Source organism: Monodon monoceros, unplaced genomic scaffold, assembly GCF_005190385.1.
Source record: "Monodon monoceros isolate NGI ecotype Baffin Bay Population unplaced genomic scaffold, NGI_Narwhal_1 Super_Scaffold_21, whole genome shotgun sequence".
In the NCBI taxonomy this organism is placed as follows: Eukaryota; Metazoa; Chordata; class Mammalia; order Artiodactyla; family Monodontidae; genus Monodon; species Monodon monoceros.
The window spans coordinates 5,575,578-5,603,146 of NW_021703778.1; the positions used below are offsets into that span (position 1 = coordinate 5,575,578).

A 27,569-nucleotide genomic window follows, 5' to 3' on the forward strand; every position below is an offset into this window, starting at 1 on the left:
GAACATAATATTTTTTAAAGTGTTAAATTTTATTTGAATCTAAGAAAAGAAAATCAAGTGAAGAAATTATGAAAGTTTTACTATTTGAGACAAAGAAATTTAAGGTATTAATTCCTAAAAGATCACTCTAAGTAAAAATTAAAATTATGGGCAGCAGCGAGGTGTTTTATACACAGATATACATTATATACATCATATATATATTTTATATATGAATATATGTAACTATATATTTTTGTTTGTTTGTTTTGTTTTTTGGCCGTGCTGTGCACCTTGCGGGATTTCAATTTCCTGACCAGGGATTGAACCCAGGCCACGGCAGTGAAAGCCCAGAATCCTAACCACTACGCCACCAGGGAACTCCCAGTAACTATATTTTTAAACTATATTTTTCAAAGTAGGTTGCTGGCTTTTTGGTTTTTGCTTAATTACCTGGATTTAATTGTCAAGTAGCTGTTTTTCTAAAAGCCTCTTTATGTCCTGAGTTCTTGCCTTCTTGAGAATGTCTGCTCTTTCTTGTTTGATAGATAATTTGTCTGGGTATAAAAGTCTTGAGTAACCTTTCCTTTTACGAGAACTTTGTAGACATTGTCTGTTGACATTGAATGTTGCTAGAGAGACATCAGAGGCCAGCCTGATTTTTCCACTTACTGGGTGATTTCTTTTTTCTGCTAAGATGCCTATAGGATTGCTTATTTATTTTCTCTCTCCCTCCCTCTCTCTCTCTCTCTCTCTCTCTAAAAAGCATAACACACAAAGATAAAAGTTCATACAACATAGACTTATAGCTCAGTGAATTATCACCCTGCAAAAACTCACAGGTCAGGGAATAGAAGACCACCAGAGTCAGCGTTCCCCCTTAGCCCTCCTTCCAATCAATCCCTAGGCTTTCTGCCCCCAAGATAACCAGTGTCTGTACTTCCAGTGTTATTACTTAGTTTCGCTGATTTTGAATTTTGTATAAGGAGAGTTATTCAGTATGTATTCTGGCTTCTTTCACTTGCCATTATGTTATGAGATTTATCCATATTGTTGCATATAGCTATATTTCATTCATTTTTATTGTTCCCATGATATGAATTATCTAGCAACAGCTCGATTTCTCATTTGAGCTATGTATTTGCTTAAGCAAGATCCCTCTCCCTTTTCAGGTCTTCCCCATTCAGGTCCAGCAGTGGAATTAGAGGCTCTCCAGGGGCTGATGTGGCCTCAGTGCATCCTCTCCCTCATTCTTCTCACATCCTCGCTCACATAGTAGAGGTGTTCGCTCTTCAGCTCCTCTTGTCGTTTGCTGTGGAATGAGTTTCTCTGGGGATACTCACTGCTCCCCCTTTGCTCCCAGCAAACCCTCACACTTAGATATTAGCGCTTCAACGAAGGCTCACTTGATGGGGCTTTTAGGACTGTTAGAAACATCTGTTATCACACTTAAGTTCTAAGGAGCTCTGTGTCAACTACCAGTGTTCCCCTCTTTTGGGGTTAAATTTCCCTGAATTCAGCTACCCTTCATCAGAGTTTGTGATATGAGATGGGTATGTTTCACTTAAGAAATCATTCTCTCCCTTCTCCCAGTGGATTTTAAGGAAGGGGAGTACACGGAAATGCTTCCATTCCATCCTGTTTAGCTGGATGTCTCAACAGTTACTTTAGGAGTAAGTACTTTTAAAATCTAAGGCCGGGGCTTCCCTGGTGGTGCAGTGACCAAGAAACTGCCTGCCAATGCAGGGGACACGGGTTCGAGCCCTGGTCCGGGAAGATCCCACATGCCACAGAGCAACTAAGCCAGTGTGCCACAACTACTGAGCCTGCGTTCTAGAGCCTGCAAGCCACAACTGCTGAGCTCGCAAACCACAACTGCTGAGCCTGTGAGCCACAACTACTGAGCCCGCATGCCACAACTTCTGAGCCTGCACTCTAGAGCCCGCGAGCCACAACTATGGAGCCAGCGAACCACAACTACTGAAGCCTGTGAACCTAGAGCCCATGCTCCACAACAAGAGAAGCCACTGCAATAAGCCCACGCACTGCAACGAAGAGTAAGCCCTGCTCGCCACAACTAGAGAAAGCCCACGTGCAGCAATGAAGACCCAGTGCAGCCAAAAATAAATAAAAAATAAAAAATAAAAAATAAATTTATAAAATCTAAGGCCGATAAGGCAGATGTACCGTGATGGGAGAACAGCAGATCAAATTTCTGCTTCCTTTTGGTGCATCTTATTCTGCCTTGTGCACCTTCGCCCTCTAGCACTGTGTCTCCACCCTCCTGTGTCCATCTTTTTTTCAGGTTTGTCTCTCTTCCATTCTGCTTTAGCCCTGACATCTGCCACCTTTGCTTCTTTGAGGCTGGTTGTCACAGAAGAGTGCTTTAATCAGAGGGGGGTACATGGTGGTATGAGGCTAGCTTTATGTTCCCTTACAGGATTTTAATATCAGGGAATGGAGAATTATTGTAGGCTGCCTTTGAGTAGGAGCTTAACATTATCATTTGTCATCAAAAAGCATCTGAAGGGCTTCCCTGGTGGCACAGTGGTTGGGAGTCCGCCTGCCGATACAGGGGACACGGGTTCGTGCCCTGGTCTGGGAGGATCCCACGTGCTGTGGAGCGGCTGGGTCCGTGAGCCATGGCCGCTGAGCCTGCATGTCCGGAACCTGTGCTCTGCAACGGGAGAGGCCACAACAATGAGAGGCCCGCGTACCGCAAAAAAAAAAAAAGCATCTGAAAGCTGCCATCGGAACCCCTGCTTCTTGGCGCCCTTGAACCGAAGGGAGGTGCTCTTTGTTCTACGGTGTGTAATTTGGTGCCAACCTGGAGCCCCCTGAAGACTGAGCCCTATCAAAGGAGAGGCCCTTCCTTAAAGAGTATACACAGTTTGAAGATTTAAAGTGACACCAGCGTTTTTGAGAAACTATTTAAAGGATGAAAGAATACGGGATATTGTATAACTAAAGAGAAATTTAACCTTTCTGTCTGATTATCTCCTTCTCTTTCTGATCCACCAAAGTGGTACCCGTAGTGGAAAGCGCAAAGAAGAATGATAGAGTCAGACTGCCATGCGCTTTATTCCCCTAACTCAAATTATGTCAATGAAAACAATAAGTCATATAATATTATATATAAGTATATAGTAGTTTGAGTTACGTAAAAGTAATGTGCTCTTGAGAGAGCTGAATTTCCTTTAACCTCTGTTGTCTGTAATTTTGTCTATTTGGCCCTTCTATACATGTTTAATTTATGATTAATCAGAACCAGATATGTAGGGCAGACTTTGTGCTATTCCAGTTACTCGACTGTTAAGAAAATGAAGATAGTGGCTGCTTTGGGCTGAATTTGGTCCCCCGCTAAAAATTCATCTTTTGAAGCCTTAACACCCAGCACCTTAGAGTGTGACTTTGTTTGGAGATAGGGCCTTTAAAGAGGTGATTAGGGCCCCTCCTAAGGGGCCCTAATCTAATTTGACTGGTGTCCTTATAAGAAGAGGAAATTTGGACACAGAGAGACACCAGGGTTGCACTCCAAGGAGGAAAGACCATGTGAGGACGCAGTTAGAAGGTGGCCGTCTACAAGCCAAGGAGAGAGGCCTCAGGAAAAAACAGATCTGCTGATGCCTTGATCTTAGACGTCCAGCTTCTAGAACTGGGAGAAAATCAGTTTCTGTCGTGCAAGCCGCCTAGTCTGTGGTATTTGATTATGGCAGCCCCAGCAGACTAATGCAGTAATGTATAAAATAACTTCTAAAAGCCAGTTTGCTATCTGGAGGTGTGCGTGCAAGATATTTTATAAGATAAACTATATGTTTTGTATTATTATCGTGGTTATGTGCTCTTTTAGGCATAATCAGCCGGTCGCCCTGATCCCAACACACGTCAAAGTACATTTGCCATTGTCACTGTTCTTTTTTCTGTAAAAGGGAAGGGAGGGGAGGGATGAAGAATGGGGAAGAATTGGGAGAAGGAAAGAGAATGGGCAGACAGACTGGTCCTTTCTTATCGTTGACTGTGGCAAGTAGGAAGGAGCAGACCTTGGTTTGAATCCCAACACTACCGTTTGCTGGCTCTGTGGCCTTTGGGAAAGGGAGGAATCCTCTCTGAACGTCATTTCCCTTAACTGTCAGGCACCTTCCCAGTTTGCAGGTTCCTTTGAGATCATATGCATAAAGCATCTAGGCTAGTCTGTGGTCCGTACATGCAAAAAAAGCATTTTCTCCATTTTAAGTTATTAGTTTATCACTTAAGCCAAACATTTTTGCTTTCTTTTTCTGTTAGGGTGAACTTGAACAGTGCATCCTGAAAGTAAACACTAACAGTCTGCCAGTTCAACCTGCCTGTTCATGCTTGCTGCACTGCTTTCAGCCTTCGCTCTCTCCCCTCCCGGGCAGCTGGTTCCATGCCCAGCTCACTCACACCTTTAATGTGTGGGTCATTACTGTCACATGAGGAAGCAAAGGGAGACATATCAGTATCTGTGGTGGGAGCTGGATGAGATGTAGGCAAACAAGTGTTCAGTTGTTTTTTAAAGCCCTTTTCCTTTAGGTCATATGGTAGAGACCCTTAAAGGGATCGAATCTCATCCTCGTTGAGAAGGACACCCCTATCCTGTACGGTGTACAAGATACCTGAGAAAGACAAATGAGCAAGATGAAATTCCCATCTTATTTAATGAGGGATGCTGAGATGGAAGCAATTTGGTTCTAATTCCAGTTTGGTTATAGAATGGAAGTGTAGACACAGCAGTCAGGTCTACAGGAGGAGCTTGGAAAGGACTTCAAGAATGGGCGTTTGAACTGGTGCCAGGCATTACTCAGATCAAGACTGTTATGGCCCCTGTGTCCATGGAGCTTACAATGGAGTTGGAGAAACAGACCACAGGAAGAAAAGCACAGCAAAGGAAATAATTATAAAATGTAATAAGTACTGTGGAACAAACAAATAGGTGCTGAGTTAGTCAAAAGTCACAGGGATTGACTTTCAGTGGAGAAATCCGGGCAGGCTTCTCTGAAGAGGTGACATTGAATGCGTTACATTTTATCAGGAAGCACAGGGAGAGAGGGCATTTAGGTAGGTGCAGAAGCAAGAAAGGCCATAGTATGTTTGGATCATTGCAAGTAAGTCACAAACTGATGGGAGGTGCATCTAGATGTCCTGTAAATGATTTTGCATGATACTGTTTTTAAAGTACAGTCGTTTGAAAAATGAGGCCACGGTTCTGACCATTATGTGAGCCCAGTATGTTTATGCTATATGTCACCATTTAGTGTTTCACATTTACGTTGTCAGCTAGGGGGACCTGGCTCTTGATTAAGCAATAGGACACCATTTGTTCTTATATGCTGACGTCAAATTATGACCAAACAAAACTGTTTTACCCTTGTGAACATTTCTTTAGATCTCCAGGTCATGAACATTAAATAAAATAAGTGTGAGTAATGTATAAAAAGTCACATATAAATTTGTTTACTTCATAAGGGTGTCATTTAGTCTTTAAAGCAACTCTGGCCTTTGAAAATACATTAATTCTATTTCCCTTTTTTTCTGGTGAGTTATTATGATAATAATAAGGAATATCAGGCTACTCTGAAATTTGACAGCCACGTGGAATCTTGGGATTGATAACACTGCGTAAACCAGCAGCAATCAGAGGAGTTGTTTAGAAGTGCCAGTTCCTGGGTTGGCTAATATGAGCTCTATTTTTTTGTAAATAAATTGAGTCTCTGAAACAACTTCACATGTTGGAAGTGATTTTGTATTCGTGGATTGTTTTTTTCCCTTGAGTCAGAGTATTATAGTACGTCCTTTCCTTTTTTATTGTTTAACTGTGACAGTATTTCATATTTTTAACCCAAGACAGTTGGCTTTCCAAAAATACTGGAAACCAATTCATGATGTAATCGTCCTCACCCAAATCCCAAATTGTGGAAAAACTCCGTTTTCTCACTGTTATTTATAGTTAATGCTTTTTCACACATGAAGACTTGTAAATTGTCTAAGTAGATCCTTGGGAGGTGCGGTAGACTTCTATCCCTTGAATTATATAGTTATTTCGCTTTGGTTTTTCTTAAGGCTTAATGTTAAAGTTTTTAAACATACTAGTTTACGTCTGTGGCCTGGGCTTGACTATGGACTAATACTAGACTAGATAGTACTCTTGTTTATAGTAGTTTGGGATACTTATTTGCCTTTTATCACTTATACTGAAAAAAAGTAAATAGTTATAAAAGTAGAAACATCAATTTTTTTCTGCTTTATTTTCTACTACGTCTTTTCTGCTATAATATGTAGTTTTTGCTTTTATCATATTTCTTAAGTCCTGAAGTAGATGAATAAGTGCATGCACGTGTATGTGTGTATTTACACACATGGAAGTACTGTTTTCACACAGTTGTGATTTTCCTTCCGTTGCATCTTACTTCTGAGCTGTAGTTGTTAAACTTAAGGGAAAGTAAGTTTCCTCAAAATGCATTAAAGTGGATTGTTAATATGTAACCTAAAACACATTTGGCTTTTTTTTAGCATGAATAATTTTGAATTCACTGGAAATTAAGTTACAGTTGTTGCAGTTTTATTCATGTAGACTTAGCATTTGTGTCACTCACAATTCTTAATTATCTTAGTACATATTTTATACGGCACAATGTCTGTTCTCTTCCCGTCTCCAGCCTCCACTGAGAGTGTAACACATGGCACCGAAGTAATAAAAATATAAGCTCTAGAGTGAGAAGCAAAGCCGAAACAAGCCGTTTTTACATATAACTTAAGTTTAGGTTCTGTGTAGTAGGTTGATCCCTTACTTAACCTTCAATAAAATTGGATTCGAGGGTATTTATATATAAATAAAAAATAAAGTTAATTTTGTTTCCTAATTCCATATGAGCAAGTGCCTAGGAATGTATTACAATGACATTTAAACTTCAGCATTAGTCCTATTGGCTGAAAAATTGCTTTGATTTTTAAGCAACTGTTTTTGAGGTTAAGCATTAAAAAGCTAAGTTGTTGCCGTTTGGGAAGGTTATTAAGATGATTATTATTAAGACTATGTGATCATATCTGTACTGATTGAATCTGCCTGTATTTGACCTTTAACCTCCTGCCAAGTTATCTAAGAAGTCATTTCCACTTTTTACATAATTTGGAAATTAAAATTTGTTACAAATCTGGATATGTTTAAGACTTCATCTCCACAAACCCCTCATGCCCTGCAAACTTCCCTTAATGGGCTCTCCAGTTGTATGTGCGTCTAGATCGAGGTCAGATTCTTTGTGTCAGAATGTTAGTTAGCGTATTTGTACACACGGAATCTCCAAGTACAGTTCCAGATGTTGGGTGAAAAGGGAGGCGTCTCAGCTCAGCTGGCCGCGTCGGCCTGTGTCTTCACTTGGTGCAGTTATGGTGGTGTCCGGGGGGTGGCGGGGGATGGGAGTGAAGGGGGTATAATCTCCTTCCCTCCCACCCCTACCCACCTTCCCCAGAAGGCAGCGTTTTGAAACCATTGGAAACACGTGAGACACTCAGAAGTGCTTTGAATCAGCCCTGACACTTGTAAAAGATGAGTCATGGCTGCTTCTCTGCAATATATAGACGTTTCCATTTCAGATAATAAAGATCAATTGAAATATACCAACATCCAGACCCCGGCCCTGGCACGCACCACCTTTAATCTGCTCCTGCTGCCTTGCCTGGGATGCCCCACCCAGATTGAAACCTATTCGGCCTTTTTCTCTGATCAAAATTTCCCCAGGATAATTTCAGTTCTCATAATCACATAGTGATTTTCCTGAACAATTCTGACTTAATGAAATGTTATTATTTTAAAAACAATGATTTGTTCAATGCATAATTACACGAGATTTTATTCTTTTTAAAAAAGAAATACATGATATCGCTTATATGTGGAATCTAAAAAAATGGTACAAATGAACCTGTTTACAAAACAGAAATAGAGTCACAGATGTAGAAAATAAACTTATGGTTACCGGGAGGGAAAGGGAGAGGGGAGGGATAAATTGGGAGATTGGGATTGACATATACACACTACTATACATATAATAGGTAACTAATAAGGACCTGCTGTATAGCACAGGGAACTCTACACAGTACTCTGTAATGACCTATATGGGAGTAGAATCTAAAAAAGAGTAGGTAGGGCTTCCCTGGTGGCACGGTGGTTGAGAGTCCGCCTGCCGATGCAGGGGACGCGGGTTCGTGCCCCGGTCCGGGAAGATCCCACGTGCTGCGGAGCGGCTGGGCCCGTGAGCCATGGCCGCTGAGCCTGCGGGTCCGGAGGCTGTGCTCCGCAATGGGAGAGGCCACAACAGTGAGAGGCCCACGTACCGCAAAAAAAAAAAGATAAAAAAAAAAAAAGATAAAAAAGAGTAGATACATGTATAACTGAATCTCTTTACTATACTCTAAGGTATCAATTGAAGCAACAAAAAAAAGAATCCCTTGACTTTGTGTTTTGACTCTTGAATAAGGAAGTGCATGCCCTATATTCATGCAGCCTGTTAAAAATATTCACTCTGTCATACTAATGAAAGTGTATCACCCTAACACATTACTCCACCAGGGTATTTTAATTTAGAAAGAAAATTCCTAGAGGTAACAGTAGTGGTTCTAGATCATGCTTCTGATGAAAGGATTCTGGGCCCTGTGGGAGAGGTAAGGGATATATTTTGTTCATGCTTCCCCAGTGTTCTTTAAACCATGTCAAATGCTTGACTCTTCCAATACCTCAGTGCCTTCTTGCAGGAAGAGGAAAATGTTTTCAGTGTCCTGTACACAGAAAACCAAGAGCTTTGAAAGAGTCAGATAAGCTGGTCTTTGACTCCCAGCTCTGCCATTTACACTCATGCAACCTTGAACGTGGGACTCAACCTCCCTGAATGTTAGTTGTTTCTTCTTTTTTAAATGAGATAATAGTGATACTTTTCCATGCACAAGTGTTGTGACTCCTTGAAATAATATATGCAGGGCTCTTGAAGCAACACCTGGTGCATAATACATGCTCAGCAGTTAATAGCTATTACCATTATGATGGTGAAGATGGTAATAATAGTAAGCATTCACTACTCTATGGAGGTTGTTTTTTTACATCCTTAATAGAACTGGTAATAGTATCTGAAAATTCAGATTTCTTTGTCAGTACTCTAAATAGATTTACTATTTGGGGGCTGCTTTATTTGTTTTTTTTTACTTTTTTGTGTTTTTTTTTTTGGCTGTGCCGTGTGGCATGCAGAATCTTAGTTCCCCGACCAGGGATCAAACCCGTGCCCCCTGCATTGGGAGTGCCAAGTCTTAACCACTGGACCACCAGGGAAGTCCCGGGGCTGTTTTATTTAAACTTTTAAAAACAATTGCTTAAATGCTTTTTTATTGTTACAAATAAACAGGGACTTTTCTAAGTGTGGTCCCTGGACCAGACATCATCATACCCTAAGAACTTGTTAGAAGTGTAAACTTCGGGTCTCATCTAGGTCCTCCTAAATCAAAAACTCTGGAGGTTTTCCCAAGGCCTCCAGGAAATATTGATGCCCATTCAAGTTTGAGAGTCACTGCTTTAGAATATATGGGAAACACAGTAAAGGGTGACTTTCATGATCCTACCTTCCGGAAATAACGACTGTTAAAATTTTATTTCCTTCTAGTCTTTTCTCTATTTATGTGTGTATATATACAATGTGTGTGTTCTTCTAGTCTTTTTCCTATGCATATGTATATATGCTTTTTAAAAAAACATATGATCGTATTGTACTATGTGGGTTTTATAGTCTACATTTCCACCTTCAATATTATGTCATGACCATTACCCCACGTCATTAAATTTTATTTGAAAACATTTTTAACCATATGACTACATATGATACCATTCTGAGTGTCTCATAATTTATTAACCAACCCCTTAGCCATTTGAGTTGTTTCCAGATGTTCTGGAGGAACACAGCCGCAGAAGTGAAAATTTGTATTCGTAAATCACTATGAATATCTATGATTGTATCCTTAGCGTAAATTTATTGCAAGGGTGGAATTACTGGGCCAAACAGTATGAGCTTTGTTTTAGCTCTTACTGTATATTGCCCAATCATCTTTCAGAAAAGAGGTGCCAGTTTGTACTCTCAACGGTAAGGGAAAGTGTGCATTCCCCAAAGCAACTCTAGGAATTAGTCCTTTTGAGTATGTGTCAAGTTTGATGGAAGAATACTTTATGAACTGTAAGTAAGACATCAGTCGACATCTCCTAGCCTTTGTCTTGACCTACACTTTTGCACTCAGAAACATTGATGGTAGGTGCTGTCTTAGAACTTGTCTCTTAGATGCTAAGGTTGATTTCAAAGTTTTACTCTTCCCATATTGCCTGCCCTTCACCTCACACTGACTCTACAAGTTTTCTTGAAAGGGTATTGGAACTCTTCTAATGTGTGCTGTGGAACAAGCCTTCTGGGCAACATGGGCGTCATGGTGATCCTGGGTACCTAGGGCTGTAGGGATTGAGAAGCGCTAGAAGGCCTTCTAGGAAGAGAACAACGAATTGCTTTTGTCTGTAGTATCGCAAGACAATTCAGAAAAGCTTCATATTAAATCTTGCCAGGAGGGAATTGTGGAAGAGACCTGAGATCGAATGTGAAGTAAGTGCTAAATTAGTGGAAATAATGTTTTATCATTATGGAGGATATCCTGTATTCGTTCAACTTAAATAGCTATGGTGAAGACTGGTTTGTGATACCTTCATTTTTTCTTTTTTTCTAACTTTATTGAGATAGAACTGACATACAGCATAATGATTTGACTTACATATATCATAAATGATTATCACAATATCACATCATTTCATATAAATACAAATATTTTCTGAATCTTGCAGAATTTTTTTAAAAAAATTTAATTGTGGGACTTCCCTGGTGGCGCAGTGTTTAAGAATCTGCCTGCCAGTGCAGGGGAGATGGGTTCAAGCCCTGGTCTGGGAAGATCCCACATGCCGTGGAGCAACTAAGCCCATGCTCCACAACTACTGAGCCTGCGCTCTAGAGCCCGCGAACCACAACTACTGAGCCTGCGTGCCACAGCTACTGAAGACTGTGCGCCTAGAGCCCGTGCTCCGCAACAAGAGAAGCCACCGCAATGAGAAGCCCATGCATCACAAGGAAGAGTAACCCTCGCTCGCCATAACTAGAGAAAGTCTGCATGTAGCAACGAACACCCAGCACAGCCATAAATAAATAAATTAAATAAATAAATTTATTTTTAAAAAAGTTAACAGAGTTTTACACTGGGAAGAGATCTTAGAACTTATCAGTTCTGATACCATTATTTCAAAGATCAGGAAGCCAAGGTCAGGAGTGCTTCAGTGACTTGTTCAAGGGTATATAACTAGTTAATGAGAGCCCTAAGAGTTGAAGCCAAATGTGCTGACTTCTTTTAATTTTTTTAAATTAATTTTTATTGGAGTAGAGTTGCTTTACAATGTTGTGTTAGTTTCTGCTGTACAGCAAAGTGAATCAGTTATACGTATACATATATCCACTCTTTTTTTAGATTTCCTTCCCATTTCGGTCACTACAGAGCATTGAGTAGAGGTCCTTGTGCTATACAGTAGGTTCTCATGAGTTATCTATTTTATACATAGTATCAATAGTGTATATATGTCAATCCCAATCTCCCAATTCATCCTATCCCCCCTTCCCCCCTTGGTATCCATAAGTTTGTTCTCTACGTCTGTGTCTCTTACTTCTGCTCTGCGAATAAGTTCATCTGTACCATTTTTCTAGATTCCACATATGTGCTGACTTCTTTTGAGATCAGTTCTTTCCCCCACTCACATAATGTGGCTTTTCATAAAATGGGACTTAACAATACGAGCTTGGAGGATACCTGTTGGTATACAATTTCCCTAGGGAATTCTCACACATCTGTACTTGAAACGGATTACCAAAGGGTGTGATACTGTTACTGATCCTATGAGAAGTTGTGATTGCTGGAACTTATTCTTTGAACATCCGTTTATTTTAGTTTATGTTGCATTATACAGGGTCGTCTCCTGGGGAGACTCCAGGGTAACTGGGGCTCCCTCGGTGCTGACATTTCCAACTTCCCAGGCAGTCAGAAGGTTGTCCTTGACCTGGGGAACTTGGATGGAAGGACGATGAGGTGTAGGAGGACACTGAATGACCCAGTGCACTCCGGGAACCGACCCCTGCGGGGTGCTGCAGACTGCCACCATTTAGAAGTCTTCAGTCTTCTAGGAAATGAAATCAGGCCTCCTAAATTTTATCTTGGCCCTACTTTTGATCACAGACCTCTGAGAAGCTTATGAACTTGGGGGCCCTCTCTCCGGAAGAGTGCCACCATGCAAATGTAGATTTATTTTGCATTCCATTTCAGGAGATTATGAATCCCCTGAGTGAACCTCTGTTTTAGGGAAACTCGTTTCCAGGATACGTTTTTCTCTCCTTTGCAGATTTCATTTAACATAATCATGAAAAGAGTATTTTATTTTATTTATTTATTTTTTTTAATTTATTTTTTTTTGAAAAGAGTATTTTATATTTATGTCGTGCTTTCCAATGTAGAGAACCATTTTGTCCACTTTCGGGCCCCTGTCCACAATCCTATCAATCTGTACTATTATCCCCACTTGGCAGATGAGAAAACTGAAGCTCAGAAAACACAAGGATTTCCCTAAAGTCCTTTGGTCACAAAGCCAGTGAATGGTACTTGGCATCTGGAGCCAGGTCTTCTGGCCAGATCCACTGGGCTTTTGTCTGTACTGCCTGACGTTACATCAACAATAACAAGGAAATCTGGCAAGCAAAAATAAGATTACCTCCCACATTTAGAAGAATGATGGGGAAACCCTACGCAAATGCCAGGTTTACGACGTGAATTATTTATGGCGCAGCCATGGAAAGGGACTTGCAGGGTAAAGCAGCAATGTTGGTGTGCACTGGGGAGGCCCACTGCTCTGTTGCTGGGTAATCCTATTTACACGTGACTGAGAGACCCTTCTATTCCATCTTATCCTGGAACACAGATATCAAGTGGCCAAGAAGGGCACCAAGGGGGAAACTGTAAAATGATACTTTTCTTCATGGGTTAGAAGGGCTTCTGGACTCGTTCACACCGACACACATAAATCAGATGCCACTTTCGTTGGAGCCATTTGGCAGGGTGTTTGGCTTTCTCAAAAAAAGTCTTTTTTCATTTAAATTGTGCTCTTCCCTCGACGAGATCAGAAGAGTAACAGTTTTAGTATGTTTCACACAGCAGCAACGCTTTGTATGTATTAAGTGAACAAAATGCGTGTTTCAAAAATGTGTCGCCAGAAGGCTAAGCACACAATTGCCAGAATGACAGTGTGGCCTCGAATTCCCCGCAGAATAAATTTGAGAGCTGTCATGAGACGTCCCAGCTTGCTTTGATTGCATCAATGATGCACAGAAAAAGAAGCAGCCTCAGACCCGCCCTTCTCCATCCAGTTAGGGTTTAGCAGATCGTCATCTATAAAGCGTGCTGCTCCCTGCAGTAGGATGATGCTGTTTTAAATGAAAGCCACTGCCTTTGTACTAATTAGCGCCCATCATGTAGTTTGAATTGTTTCTGATGATTTCCTTTCCATGCACCTTATTCTTATTTAATTATAAAAATAATCCGTACTTGTAATCACATGGAATTCTCGAAAAAGAAAATTAACAGTTTACCCTTTATTCTGCTGGTTCAAATCCCTTTCCCACCTTGCGTTCCCCTCTTTGAGGAAACCAGTATTAACAATTTGATATGTATCCTACTCTTCTCTTTTTTTCACGTAAACATTTCCTCATATACATAATATGGGATTTCTTTCTTCTGTAATTTTTCAATAATGAAATCGTAGCAAACTTAGTACACCCTTAATTTTTAAGAATTAGAGTGTAGATCTCTTTCTAGGTCAAAACATACAAGTCTACGTCATTCATTTTAATAACCGGAAACATTTCGTTGGGTGGCTGTAGCATACATTATTCTGCTTCTCACCTATGGGTGAACATTCTGGTTGTTTCCAGTGTTTTACTACAGCAAACATTTATTATTACAATATGAGCATCATTTTATAAGCTTTATGATCATTTTCCATTCAGTGAAGTATGTTGCTAAAGAAGTGAAAAAGGTGGAAACCTTCCATCTCCAGCTGTGATCTATAATCATGCACTTCTATAATTGGTAGCCTCTTCCATAGTAGTAAAATCTTAGAGGTTTACGTGCAGGATATCTCTTTATATCTGGAGCGGCCCTAGAAGTAGCTTTTATTTTGCGTTGGAGTCATTTGTGGTTAGCTTCTGTGTATGGATTCACTGCAGAGCAGAGGTGATCTTTCAGCTGTCATAATGTCCCATCTAGACCCCTTCCACAGTGAATCAATTACTTGGGTTTGGGCAAATCCAGTATACTGATGATAGACTACCCAATCAACCATGGTTTGCTAGTTTTACCTTGTTAGACTATAGCCTTAGATCTTCCTGAGTGAGAGAGCCTGGGTTTTAGGGTGAATTAATTTAAAAAGCGTTCTGTGGTATTTTGGAATTAGGGAGGGAGGGAACGATGCTTTGATGACGTGAAAAATTTGCCCAGATCGCCTCGATTGCTTAATATCCGATAAATGATGTTACTGGCCACATGGTTCCGGGTTTTGAGTACTCGGGAAGAATTCTTATCATCAGTGTGATTATGAAAACAACCAATTTCCATACGTGAAAACCAGTGCCTGCTTCTTAATGGGGCCACAGTGCCTGTTGCATCCCATCACACGTATAACTAGCGAGGAGAATGACAGTTTTGCACGATTGTAGCCTTTACAAAATAACAGTTGCACGGCAAAGCAGCCGTACTTGAGGCCCTTGAAAGAAGCATACATGGTCCTTTTGCAGGTAATAAAATGGAAAATCCAATTTGCAATTGCAGAAGCAGCCTCTGAGTGACAAATGATCTTCAGGGCAGCGCCGGCCAGAGGGTCACCACTAATCACGGCGCAGGCTGGCTCCCCGTGTGGCCCGGGCCTCCCCACTGGAGAGGGAGTGGAGGGAATCTGTGTCGGGGAGTCAGCCAGCGTGTCCGCGGATGCTCCGCTTTCTAGCTTATTAGATCCTCTTTGTCACAGTGCTTAATCCTGCCGTCTGATCCTTGTTAGAACGGCACCAGAGCGCCCGTTCAGGCTTCTAATCAAGGAGGTGGGCGAGGGCTCCTAACTAGAGCCAGCGAAGCGAAGCGTGCGGCAAGTTAGGGCTCCTGCAGCCTGACTGACGGGCTGAGATGCTTCTTGCATGTTATTACCGGAAAGGGAACCCACCTCAGACAGCTGACGGAGAGGTTCAGCTGAGGCCAGAGTAACTTGTTGCTGAGCCCATCACGGGGACAGGTGTCAGCTTTTCCCACGGGATGATGGCCGAGCTCCACGCGTTATCTTAGCCCTCTTCTGAAATTACCAGCCTTCAGAGCGAGGTGAGAGAGCCAGAGACACAGAGCCGGCTGGCGGGGCCACAGCTGCACAGAAGCAGGTACTGTGTCCTCCACCAGTGACATGAACTCAGGAAACAAAATCAGCACATCCTGTCCCCCCGAGCCTGCTTGTAGCTAGGAAGAGTTGGCGCTGGGTTTGGCTTGTGCGGTTTCCAGCTCTGCCATCTGTAGTAGTTGCCTGCTTTAAGGTGTGCTGTGGGCCTTAAGCATGGGTTTCATGGTGCTTTGTTAAAAAAATAAAAAAAAAATTGCACAGCATCAACCACAAAGCTACTGTTTGCTTCCTGTCCCCGCCATCGTTCTTTTCTGTTAGGCTTCCCAGTTCTGGTATTCTGTGAAGCACCTGTGTATCTGAAGTCTGTCTGATACTAACTCTGGCTTAGGGTTGTTTGATAATAAAATAAATAAATGGGGGAGGGGAGGGTAACTCCTCTCTCCACCCTCCCCTCCCTCAGCTGGGATGTACAGATGAGGTGGAAGTGATAGAAATGACATTGCTCGTGAAGAGCTTCTGGTCCTTTGTGTGTACCCCAACTTCCAGACATCAGTTGAAGACCCCTTTGCCCCGAAGGGAACGCGTCCAGCTCCCATCCTGCGTTTGCTGCGTGCTCCAGTTAGCAGCCGTCACTAGCCTTCCCCTCTGCCTCTGCTGTCTCCATGGACGGTGCTGAAATAGAGACGTTGCTAGGCATTGACAGATCTCCGGGGGGTTAGAGGCTTCAGACGAGACCGGCCCAGGGAACATAGCTGACCTTTCTTGACACTGTTCCCCCAGGTCTGTCCTGCACGTGTGGCAAGCGGGGAGCATCGAAGTTGAGCGTGTTATTCTCAGAGGATGACCGCTAACAAGCCTGCCGGCTTAGTCAGAGGCTGTTACTGAGTGAGCAAGAGGCCGTGTACATTCCAACGTGGGTTTGTGGGCTGTTGGTAAGAGCATGCAGGCTCTTCCTCTCTGCACCTGTATGTAAATCTCAAGGATAATCCATTAAAACCTGCTCATAATGTCTGTACTTTTGGAGTAGTGGGCAAACCTTGCACCTGGATGGGAGGAAGCTGGTGATGCAGCCTGGGAAAGAAGAGAGGGTCGTCGTCTTCTCACTGTTCCCAGGCAAACCTGAAATAGCTCAGGCTCGTCTTTGAGGTCCTTCCTAGACCCTTTCCCTGGTCCACGTTGCTCTCATATTGACCCAGAGCCCTGAAAATACAGCGTGCTGAGAAATCCTCTGTGTTCCAAACATAGCCACCTACCCTCCCCTTCCCACCCTTCTTCCCCAGAGTTAAAAAATATATATATATATTCCTGCGATACCTATCTGAACCAGAGGTTAAAAGGAAAACAATCCAGTTGAGTAAATTCGTGGTAATATGTGAATGACAGGGAGTCCTGGAAGCTTGTTCAACAGATACAACTCTACCTACTGGAAATTTAGACCGGATTTTTCATTAGAATAACCAATTTGGTGGGGGATGAAGAGGAAAGATATTTAGAGCAGAACCGCCTTTATCAGGGAGATCCCCTTTGCTTAGGAATTGGATATGCTTTCCAGGGCTTTTTTTTTTTTTTGAAAACGTATCTTTTTTCCAAAGGTCTCATGTATTATTTCTTTTCGTAGTTGATTCCATGCTGATGTCAGTGGGCAGGGCCTGGAGGCTGGAAGATGATACTGTGTAAGCGCAGGTTGTCTACAAGGTGAATGTTTTAAGAGACATGCTTTTACCTCTAGTGCCTCCGCCTCCAACTTTTTAGTGAATTGCTTACCCTGTGGTTACTGTCACCTGGTAGCTCAGCCATTCCCTCAATGACCATGCTTCCTAAGAATAGTGGGCATTATAACACACTCTGTGTTTAAAACAGGACACTTCAGAAATACAGACTTGTTTTTAAATAGAAGACTTTTTCCAGGAATTTCTATTACATTCATTTTTAGGAAATGTGGAAATAGGACAAGAAGTAATGAGAGAATGATATGGACGACAGGTCATAGAGTATAGAGGAAATGAGAATTATAGTGAAATTTAACCAAGCGATCAGTTTGATTCTCGGGAAGCTGAAAACCCCTTCCTTTCTCCAAGTAAAGATAAAAACAAAATATATAAATGGCAGTCCATTGCCAACAAGGTTACACCCTGGTAGGATACTCAGCTAAACCGAATATGTGCGATGTTTGGATTTCCATTTACCCCAAGCAATTTTCTGACTCACGGTTGAGAGAATAAAGCTCATTAATTTCTCAAGTGATTTAATATCTGACTAATGGTGTTTAACCATTAAGATGAGGAAACTGACAATATTGATAATCTTGGAGAGAAATGTATCTGCTTATTTTTGTACTTAACACCAGCAGATTCTAAGTAGCTTTGGAAAGATCATGATGAATTACTTGCTCTTAATATTTAGTAATATCTGCTGTCTTTAAAAGCATTTTATGAAATGGTAATCACTTTTATATTGGTCTTTTCTTTCTCCATTATTCTGAATAGTTGCAAGTTACACCTCGGAGATATTGTAGTTTGGATTTCAGACCACCGCAATAAAGCAAATATCACAATAAAGGCGTTCACGCGAGTTTGTTGGTTTCCCAGTACATATAAAAATTATGTTTACGCTATACTGTAGTCTGTTAAATGTGCAATCGCGTTATATCTAAAGTAACAATGTACATACTTTAATTAAAAAATAATTTATTGCTAAAAATTGCTAACCATCATCTGAGCCTTCAGTGACTTGTAGTAGTAACATCAAAGATCACTGACCACAGATCACTATAACATATATAATAGTAATGAAAAGGATATTGCAAGAATTACCAAAATGTGACACAGAGATACAAAGTAAGCAAATGATGTTGGAAAAATGATACCGGCAGGCTTGTTGGACATCGGGTTGCCACAAACCTTCGCTTTATACAAAATGCAGTATCTGTGAACCACAGTAAAGTGAAGCGTGATAAAACAAGTTCCGCCTGTATAACAAAAAGAAGACGGATTCAAGGTATCGATTCTTTGTTTTAAGAAATGCTACATCATCCTGGTAAACATTTTCTTTTCGTTCCCAAAGCTCTGATTAGCTAGGAAGTTGATGGGCTTTGTGCGATGCTTGCATCCTAGAATATGTTTTCCTTATCCTGAAGTTATCACTTATGACAATATTGGCCGTAGAGCCTGAGAACAGGACAGATATGGCACTTTGGTTGTGTCCTGGGAAGAATAAATTGCTTGGTGTCTTTGCTCAAAAAGCCTTGGACTGTAGACCATGGGTCTGCAAATGGACTTCCTCCGTAGGACTTTTAGGGAAAGGATTTCGGATTTATTTTGCCAAGTAAAGCACATACAGCTCTGCTGTGTCACATCTGTCCCTGTGACTTTCTTAGGCAAGCAGCTTCTAGGAAGCTCTTTCTCACGCTGCCTTTTCCACGTTTAAATATACCAAACAGAAAAACATATAGAGAGAGTCGACTGATCCGTCCAGCAACAGGTGGTACCCAGATGCTGGCTGCCTTCATTAACTCATCCTTGGTTGATCTAGGTTGACATGTAACCTGATAGCTTCACCAAGCATTGTAGTAAAAAGAAGAGATTTGGAGTCAGAAGTCTTAGATTCCAATCCCCACTCTGACATTTTCTGATCTTGGACATATTACTTAATTTCCCCCCAAGTTTCCATTTCTTTGTCTATAAAGCGATGTCAATTACTGACCTTAGGGATTGTTGGAGAATCAAAGGAGGAAATGCTTTTTACAGGTAATTTGTCAACTGGTAAGGGCTGTACGTGTGTGTGTTTTTACCCTCACCATGTTGATGAGACTCATTTAGTGCTGATTCCGAGGTGTGTTTATAGTACCCGAATGAGGCGATAATCATTCTACCTGGGCAGTATTCTTTTTCTTCACTCATGTCCTGCTTTGATGAAAAGTGGTGGTGATTGGTTCAGGTTTATTATTTTATTTTTTGAATTTAATTTTATTTATTTTTTTATACAGCAGGTTCTTATTAGTTATCTATTTTATACATATCAGTGTATACACGTCAATCCCAATTCATCACACCACCACCCCCCCGCCACTTTCCCGCCTTGGTGTCCGTACGTTTGTTCTCTACATCGTTGTCTATTTCTGCCCTGCAAACCGGTTCATCTGTACCGTTTTTCTAGGTTCCACGTGGGTCAGGTTTAGATCAGATTGGACAAGTGGTGATGCACACTGTCAAGATGGAATTTGGGGAGGTTCTGCTATTAATGGTTCTCTCTGTCTTGGAGGGCCATTGTTGTTTCTGTAGCAAATACTTGGAAAAATGAAGCAAATGCTTCATTTGCAAGAATTCCAAGTTTACTTCCTTCTTACATCTTTCCTCTACTCCCTCTCTCCTCCCTCCCTCCCTCCCTCCCTCCCTCCCTCCCTTCCTCCCTCCCTTCCTTCCTTCTTAATTTCTTGGGCCAGTGTACAGTCACTGACATGGCTTGTATTATCAGTGATGACTTTTGGTAAAACTTTTTAAAAGAAATTAAATGACTCAAAAAATGCTTGAGGTTGTGCTATGATTACGGAGCAGGAATTACTTCTTAGATTTGATTTCTGTTGGTTGGATGACCTTCACCTTTTTTTTTCCCCCTCCTTCTTTTTAGGAAACCTGGATTTAACTGGTCAGAAGCAGATGTTCAAAGCAGAGAACAACCCCTGGGTTACCCCCATTGCTGACCAGTTCCAGCTTGGTGTGTCCCATGTTTTTGAATACATCCGCTCTGAGACGTACAAATAGTAAGTAGACTATGATTTTCTGAAATAGTCTGGTTTTCCAGTTTTCGTAATTACGCCGTTTTTAAAAACCTATCGTGTGATCTTGTCATTGGTGGCACCGAGCTCAGAGCATTTTAAAATTTTATTAATAACCACATGTAATTGTCTCTGTTATTTATAGATTATTTTTAATTGATATTTTCAAAGGGAATTTATACCAATTTTGTTTAGAAATCTCTTAAGGTATTAAATTGGCTGACTATGCATGGCACTAAGGAGATTCACCAAATACATGAAGATCAGAACATACGTTTTTCTCCTTTGAATGTAAAGAACAACAAATGTTATGAACAAAATTGTTAAGTGGTTTATTTATAAAATCAGTAGGGAATACTAAGAAGGCATCGTCCTTTTCTTCAGAAGCTTTCACTCTAGTGAGATAATAAACTCTCTAAGAGAAGAGATAAGGCAGAAGACAAGGAGGAGGAATCAGCTAGCTTAAGTCATAGCATCAGAATCTCTCAAGTCCTCCCCTCTGGTCAAGGGCACCTGTGGGGACCCAGCCTTAAAACCAAACTATTCCCACCTCTTTCTTCCTTAGTTTGTCTGGGTTGGAAGGAATTCTACCACCCCCCACCTACTCTGTTGTTACTATTAATCTTCTGTCATTATTTCTCCCTCATCCACTCCCCAGCCCCAAATTGAAGTGAGCATTTCTCTCAATGCTTCAGTGACCCCTAACACCAAAATCCCGTCACCGCTAGTTTTAAGCAAAGGCAAATGACTTGAAACAATTCGTAGTCAGGTTTCATCTGTTCCTGTGTCTGGTACCAACTTTTGAGAATTTAGTATCCCAACTCTTAGAGAAGACCTAGGAGATCATTAAAAGTTACATTCAGCTTGGAATCTCCCGTTCTTTGGTATCAGAAATACGCTCCCCCCGCAAACTCAGCACAGCTCTCTCGGAATCTGTGTTGGGACAGCAGGTCAGACTTAACTGACGGGGCAGAGTCCTTGCCTCTGAATGGCCAGCTGTGGCTCTGGTAGCACATGTCCCCGTATGCCATGCTCCTGGTTACACATCTGGGACTCCTTATGGTATATTTCCATCTGACAGAATCACAGAGAAGATGAGCTGTGAAAGAAGAATGGTGTTCAGGGGAAATAGACTAAAATTGCCGAGATGATGGTGTATCCTCATACGCGAATGCAGCGTAAAGCATGGTTTAGATTTCTTCAAAGATGATATACCTTAACATTTTTTTTTGATACCTTAACATTTATCACATGTCATAAGACTTACTTTAAGAGTAAAATGAGAGATGTATAGGCTATGTGTTATTGTTTCATGAACTACATAGATATGTGCAATTATTACAGATACATAGTTTTTTTAAAAAAGAATGAACATAGCTCAGCCTTGAAAATTTGTTTAATTATAAAAATGTGTGAAAATATAGTTGCAAATGAACAGTTTATTGTTCATTTGGTTTCTCTTAAATTGTTAATCGTTGCTAGCATTGGCTTTAGTTAAGGCTCTAATTTTTCGTTAGTAAATGGAGGATTATGTAGAGCTTGGTTTGTCGGGTATGCTTTTAGAAAACCATTGTATGTGATACCTACAGAAAAATAAATAAGGTCCTGTTATTCTAGAACTGGGGGAAATACTCTGTTGTTTTTTCTGGTTAACAGTTTTTTAAATTTACCATACACTAATTTAGAATTTACAGAGAATTAGAATACACTGTGTATGAAAGTGCTTCTAATTGTAATTTCATTTGAAAAGATTACATTGTGAACGTATGGATTTCGTATTACCTTTGAGTCATTAGGCTATCAATCGCCATTACATGCTGTTACAAACTAGTTCCGTTTATTTGAACGTTGTTGGGATTCTGGATGAGTGAGTGGTGTGTTGCATTGGTTGAGTTTATTGGTAAGTTATTTGAAAGGGAATCTGTGACATTTTAATCTGTGACATATTTGATGTATCTATTCTTGTCTGTTTTATTAGCATCTTATATTTAAGGATCAGAGTAAGCAGTTTGCCTATTAGCTTATTTCTTATGTGTTTGTTTTCCTCGTGGAGAATTATCTTTTGGCCAGTTAAATCAACATTAGAAAGCTTAAACAAGCATGGGAGAGCCATTGTCCCCTGTCTAGGGGGACCAATCAGTACTCTGTTGGCTGCTTTTAGAAGAGTCTGTGTGAGCCTCTGCTGGGAGAATGCACTTGACATTAAATTCCTGGGGGCAGGGACCTCCTTAAAGTGAATTCCCTTAGAGTTTTCCCCTTCTCTCCTCCTTGGGAAAGAGAAGAATGTGAACCACTTCCTGTATCCCAGCTTTCTGCCCTCCTGTTCTCCCAGTGAAGTAGTTACCTTCATTCCTTGATCAAACATACCAGCCAGAAACATGGACTGTGAACTAAGTAAGACACTGCCTCAAGCTCTTAGCCTTTTTGAAAAGATGCTTGTACAAAAATGGCACCACTATGTTTCACTGACGTTTTAAGGTCTTTTACATGAATAGGTGTATGTTAGTATATCCTCATGTAACCAGAACCCAACTTAATTCTTTCATTTTTTTAAGCAGCCCCTTCATAATTAGAGGACTTTTAGTATCCTTCTCAACTCTCTGAATAAACCCTCTAATTAGATATTTGGCTACTTTTGTAAAGCTGCACATGTGAGGACTTGCAAGGAGGCAATTTATTCGTTATACCTGTATTTTTTTAAACAAGGCCAATGTCTCAATCAGTACCTTAGTCTTAGATCCTTTATTCTGAAACCTGTGGTTTCTAATCTTCACTTCCTTGTTTCTTTTTATATAAGTCACATACATCCCTAACAATGAAAAAATCGTTTTTTTAATATTGATCTTTAGCCTGTCATAAAAGCATATTTTTATTTATTTAGTTTTTAGAAATTTATTTATTTTTGGCTGTGTTACGTCTTCGTTGCTATGCGTGGGCTTCTCGTTGCAGTGGCTTTTCTTGTTGTGGAGCATGGGCTCCAGGCGCGCGGGCTTCAGTAGTTGTGGCACACACGCTCAGTAGTTATGGCTCACGGGCTCTAGAGTGCAGCCCCAGTAGTTGTGGCACACAGGCTCAGTAGTTATGGCTCACGGGCTCTAGAGTGCAGGCCCAGTAGCTGTGGCACACAGGCTTAGTCGCTCCGCAGCGTGTGGAATCTTCCCGGACCAGGGCTCGGACCCATGTCCCCTGCATTGGCAGGCCGACTCTTAACCACTGCGCCACCAGGGAAGCCCATAAAAGCATATTTTAAATTTTTATTCTGGCACTTAAAATACCAGTGAGTCTCCTTTCTCTGTTTTCTTTTTAACCAATCGACCCATTACCTAAATGAGAGCATTGAGAACTCGGCAGCGCATTTTATATCCCTTCATGTCCATGGTTGAAGTTCAAGGTGACCTTCCTGTTCTAAGCACATCCTGAGAGGCCTTCCAAGTCTCGAGCAGCGACAGGCAGGGAAGATGGATGATCTGATTTCCAGACTCTTAACGGACTCCAGGAGGAGACGTGGATGTTTGAAACAAAACAGGGAAGTCGGTGTTCAGGAAGAATTAAAATACTTGGCAGTGATTTAAGCTGATGAAGATGAAGCAGGAGGGGATGTGGGCAGGTGTGGCTGGGAGGATGCCAAGGTGTGATTCTTCAGGAGATTGTTCTTTTGAGTACATTTGGGGCATTCATCACATCCTCATCATTCCTCAGATGGAGGTTGCTCTTTGTTCATTTATGGTACTTTCAGCAAAGGGAACATATTGGCTGGTGTCATTGCTTTGCCCCGCTCATTGTCACTTATTCCCTCTGTTAAAATAATTTGCTCCGGGCTTCCCTGGTGGTGCAATAGTTGAGAATCCGCCTGCCGATGCAGGGGACATGGGTTCGAGCCCTGGTCTGGGAAGATCCCACATGCCGCGGAGCAGCTGGGCCCGTGTGCCATAACTACTGAGCCTGCGCGTCTGGAGCTTGTGCTCCGCAACAAGAGACGCTGCGATAGTGAGAAGCCCGCGCACCGCGATGAACAGTGGCCCCTACTCGCCGCAACTGGAGAAAGCCCTCGCACAGAAACGAAGAGCCGACGCAGCCAAAAATAAATAAGTAAATAAATTAATAAAAAAAAATAATAATAATAATTTGCTCCGTCTGGTGTTGAGGATCAAACCCTACAGGTGCATTAGCGTTTTCGGGCTGTTGTTGAGTAACTTCTTCTAGGCAGAATTATGATGGGATAGTCACCGCTTGTTAAGTTTCCAGAAGGCAGATTTTTTTTTTTTTGTCCCCGGGAGAAGTCGGATTGGAGTCAGGATCCTTGACAAGATGCTTTGTGAAAGGGAGTAACTCGCACTTTTCACATTTCCATCACGGAAGGTGGATAGAAACCGCAAGCCATTTTAAAAACTGACACGTTAACGCTTAACAAAAGAAGAGGTTTGACAAATGTTAAGCTGAAAATGTGTCGGTTGAAAGCGACATTTGGAAAACAGGCTTCCTCATGAAGGCTGCAATTTGTAAGGCATGGCAGTCCTAAAGCCTCATCTCCAGCCTGGCATAACTCAAAAGGTGCTCCCCCATCATTTCTCCTGTCTTGTAACTTTCTTTGCACACCAGAGAAAGGTGCCACACTTGCTCTTCTGTTTCGTTTTTTAGTCTTAAATGAAGATGTTCCTACGATTATTAATATTACTTAACAGAAACATTTTAACTAAGCAGTGTTTGGTGAGTGGTGAGCACTGATGGGAAAAATGCTAGCAATTTCTCCTGCCTGGAAGTCTAGCAAAATAAATCATCCTGTTGAGCTAGCTTGTAAGGAGGAATAAGTGCTTTGATTCTGCTGCATATGGTTTCTCAGGCTGCTTTACTTGTAGAATTAAAATGAAGTGATGTTTTCTTGTTTTCTGCAGTATGGGCAAACCTATTAGAGGCTGGAATGGGCATACATGGGCTTTATTAAATAACTACTATATCCCCTAGTGGCTGCTGACTCCGAAGATCCTTAAGTAACAGATATATCTGGTCTACCAAAAGGCTAAAGAATTTCCAACTTAATAAGTGATCCCATTTATTTAAGACAGCCCTTTGCAGAAGGAAATCCTGTCTGACAAAACTCCTTAAACCTTATCTTTCTGGTGAAGTATAAATGGATGCACGGAACGAGCATGGTTTTATAAATATCACAGAAGGCTGGAGGAGCAGGTTAATCTGCCCAGACCTTGCTAGCAGTTAGTGAATTTTTTACATAGTGACAGCAGGTGTGCAAGACGACAAAGACTTTCCTCTTTCATTACTGTATCCGAAAATAGCTCCAGGTAAGCCAGAGAAACACAGTATTTCTTTATAGTAGACATGAAAAAGAAGAACCAATTTTTCCTAAAGCTTTCGACATAAAGATTGTTTTTATTTTTAAAAGTTGACCGTGTACTGTGCTCCTGCTAATTTATATTTCCTTTATAGATGCTACATATGTATATTGCGGTTCTTTCTTTAAGTTAATAAATGTATTCTCGCGTTTCCTCCATAATACAAAATATGACATCTCTGCACCTGTTTGCATACACATGTGCTGCATTTAACGAACCTTGCTAAGAAATATCAAAGAGAAAAGGGAAACCCATAAAATATGTTGTATATCAGGTAGTATTGTGTCATACCCCTCATTTCATGTTCACTTTAAATGATAAAACTTACATAGCATTCCTTTTTCTCCAGATAGTATGTTACCAGCGTAAGGAGTTGACGAATGTTTAATTCCACTGAATAGATGTAAGTCACGATGGGACATAATATCAATGTTGATCTTTGACTTGCTCCCTCACCTGTTTTCTTTGTGTGGCCAGGAGACATTAATTGCCCTGGTAAATTAATCCTTCCCCTCTTAAGGGAACAAGAGGAAGGCAGACTGTTTGAGGAAGAGTGCATAACAGTTCTCTCTTCCAAATTTTTTGATAGATTGCTTAATGTAATTTACAATTAGAAGGAGTTTTTCTTTTCCGCTTTTTACTTGCTTAGCACTGTTATTCAGCTGGACTTCAGAGGTCATCAGTATTTTTCCTTTTTCTTAGTGCATGTTCATCCTTTCTTCAATACATAGAGTTTTTACATGCCTTTTAAAGCTTTACTTTCCTATAATTTGTTGGCTCATTCAAAACAGTTCAGTTTTTTAAGTGGGCGGTGCTTCCCATTTGACATTTCCAGTGTACCTGGAGTCCGAGAGGGTGGCAGTAGGGAACTTCCACCCCCTAAACCTATAAAGGTCAAAGGTAAACGCTGTCAGGGATTGAAAACCAGCTTCAGGAGGCTAAGCTGGGATTCCTGAAGGCCTCTAGGAAACCCCATCTTACACATATTCTGGAATGTCTATCACTCTGACATGCCTTAGATGCAAATGCAGACTTGGGAAAGGCTACCTCACATAGGCACATTCATTCTCTGGTCCTCCAATGCGGTCACGCCTCAGCCACGCTGTGCTGGGTGAGCTCTGTGAGATCAGGTTTGACCAGTGAGCTGGAGCTCTGTCAGTCTTTCTGCATTTTATTCCATGGCTAGGGCAGGTATCATTAAAGAGTTGCGAATAGGGCTTCCCTGGTGGCGCAGTGGTTAAAAATCCACCTGCCAATGCAGGGGACACAGGTTCGAGCCCTGGTCCGGGAAGATCCCACATGCCACGGAGCAGCTAAGCCCGTGTGCCACAACTACTGAGCCTGCGCTCTAGAGCCTGCAAGCCACAACTACTGAGCCCACGTGCCGCAACTACTGAAGCCCGCACACCTAGAGCCCGTGCTCCGCAACAAGAGAAGCCACCGCCGTGAGAAGCCTGCACACCTCAACGAAGAGTAGCCCCTGCTCACCGCAACTAGAGAAAGACCGCGTGCAGTGACGAAGACCCAAGACAGCCAAAAATAAATAAATGAATAAATAAATTTATTTAAAAAAAAAGTAGGCCTTGTACTAAAAAAAAGAATTGCAAATAAATTTAGATGGGCAAATGGGAAAAAACACAGCTGCTCCATCAAAGGGAGAAGAGTGTTGTTTACTCTGAACCTCGCCCTACAAGAGGTTTTTACATGTGATTTTAAAGAGCAAGACAGTCATGCCTCTCTTCCCCCCACTGTTTATCTCCTCTTTCCTTGTATGTCGACTCTGAAGCGTGCATTCAGCCTCTGTTGTACATCATGTAATGCATGATGCATTACAGTTTCAATTTAAGGTAGATGGAATATAGATAATTGGTCCCTCTTGACAGAAGGAAAACAGACGTAGTCTAGACTCCATCTACACTCCGGAAAAGAAATGTGTCAGGTTACTTCCTCTTCCGAAAGAGCTATTTTGAGTTCC

At 41.4% G+C, this 27,569-nt stretch overlaps 1 protein-coding gene across 6 annotated transcripts in view; it reads left to right on the top strand.

Moving 5' to 3' along the window:
* Window positions 1-27,569, top strand: part of RSU1 (Ras suppressor protein 1) — a 355,370-nt gene that overhangs the window by 85,557 nt on the left and 242,244 nt on the right. For all 6 annotated transcript variants that reach the window (XR_003796044.1, XR_003796046.1, XR_003796045.1 and 3 more), the window contains exon 8: window positions 20,099-20,231. Coding sequence is in view for 3 of the 6 variants with exons in the window: in XM_029239182.1 (XP_029095015.1) it covers window positions 20,099-20,231 (133 nt within the window). In the remaining 3 variants the exon portion in view is untranslated. The remainder of the gene's footprint in view (window positions 1-20,098; window positions 20,232-27,569) is intronic.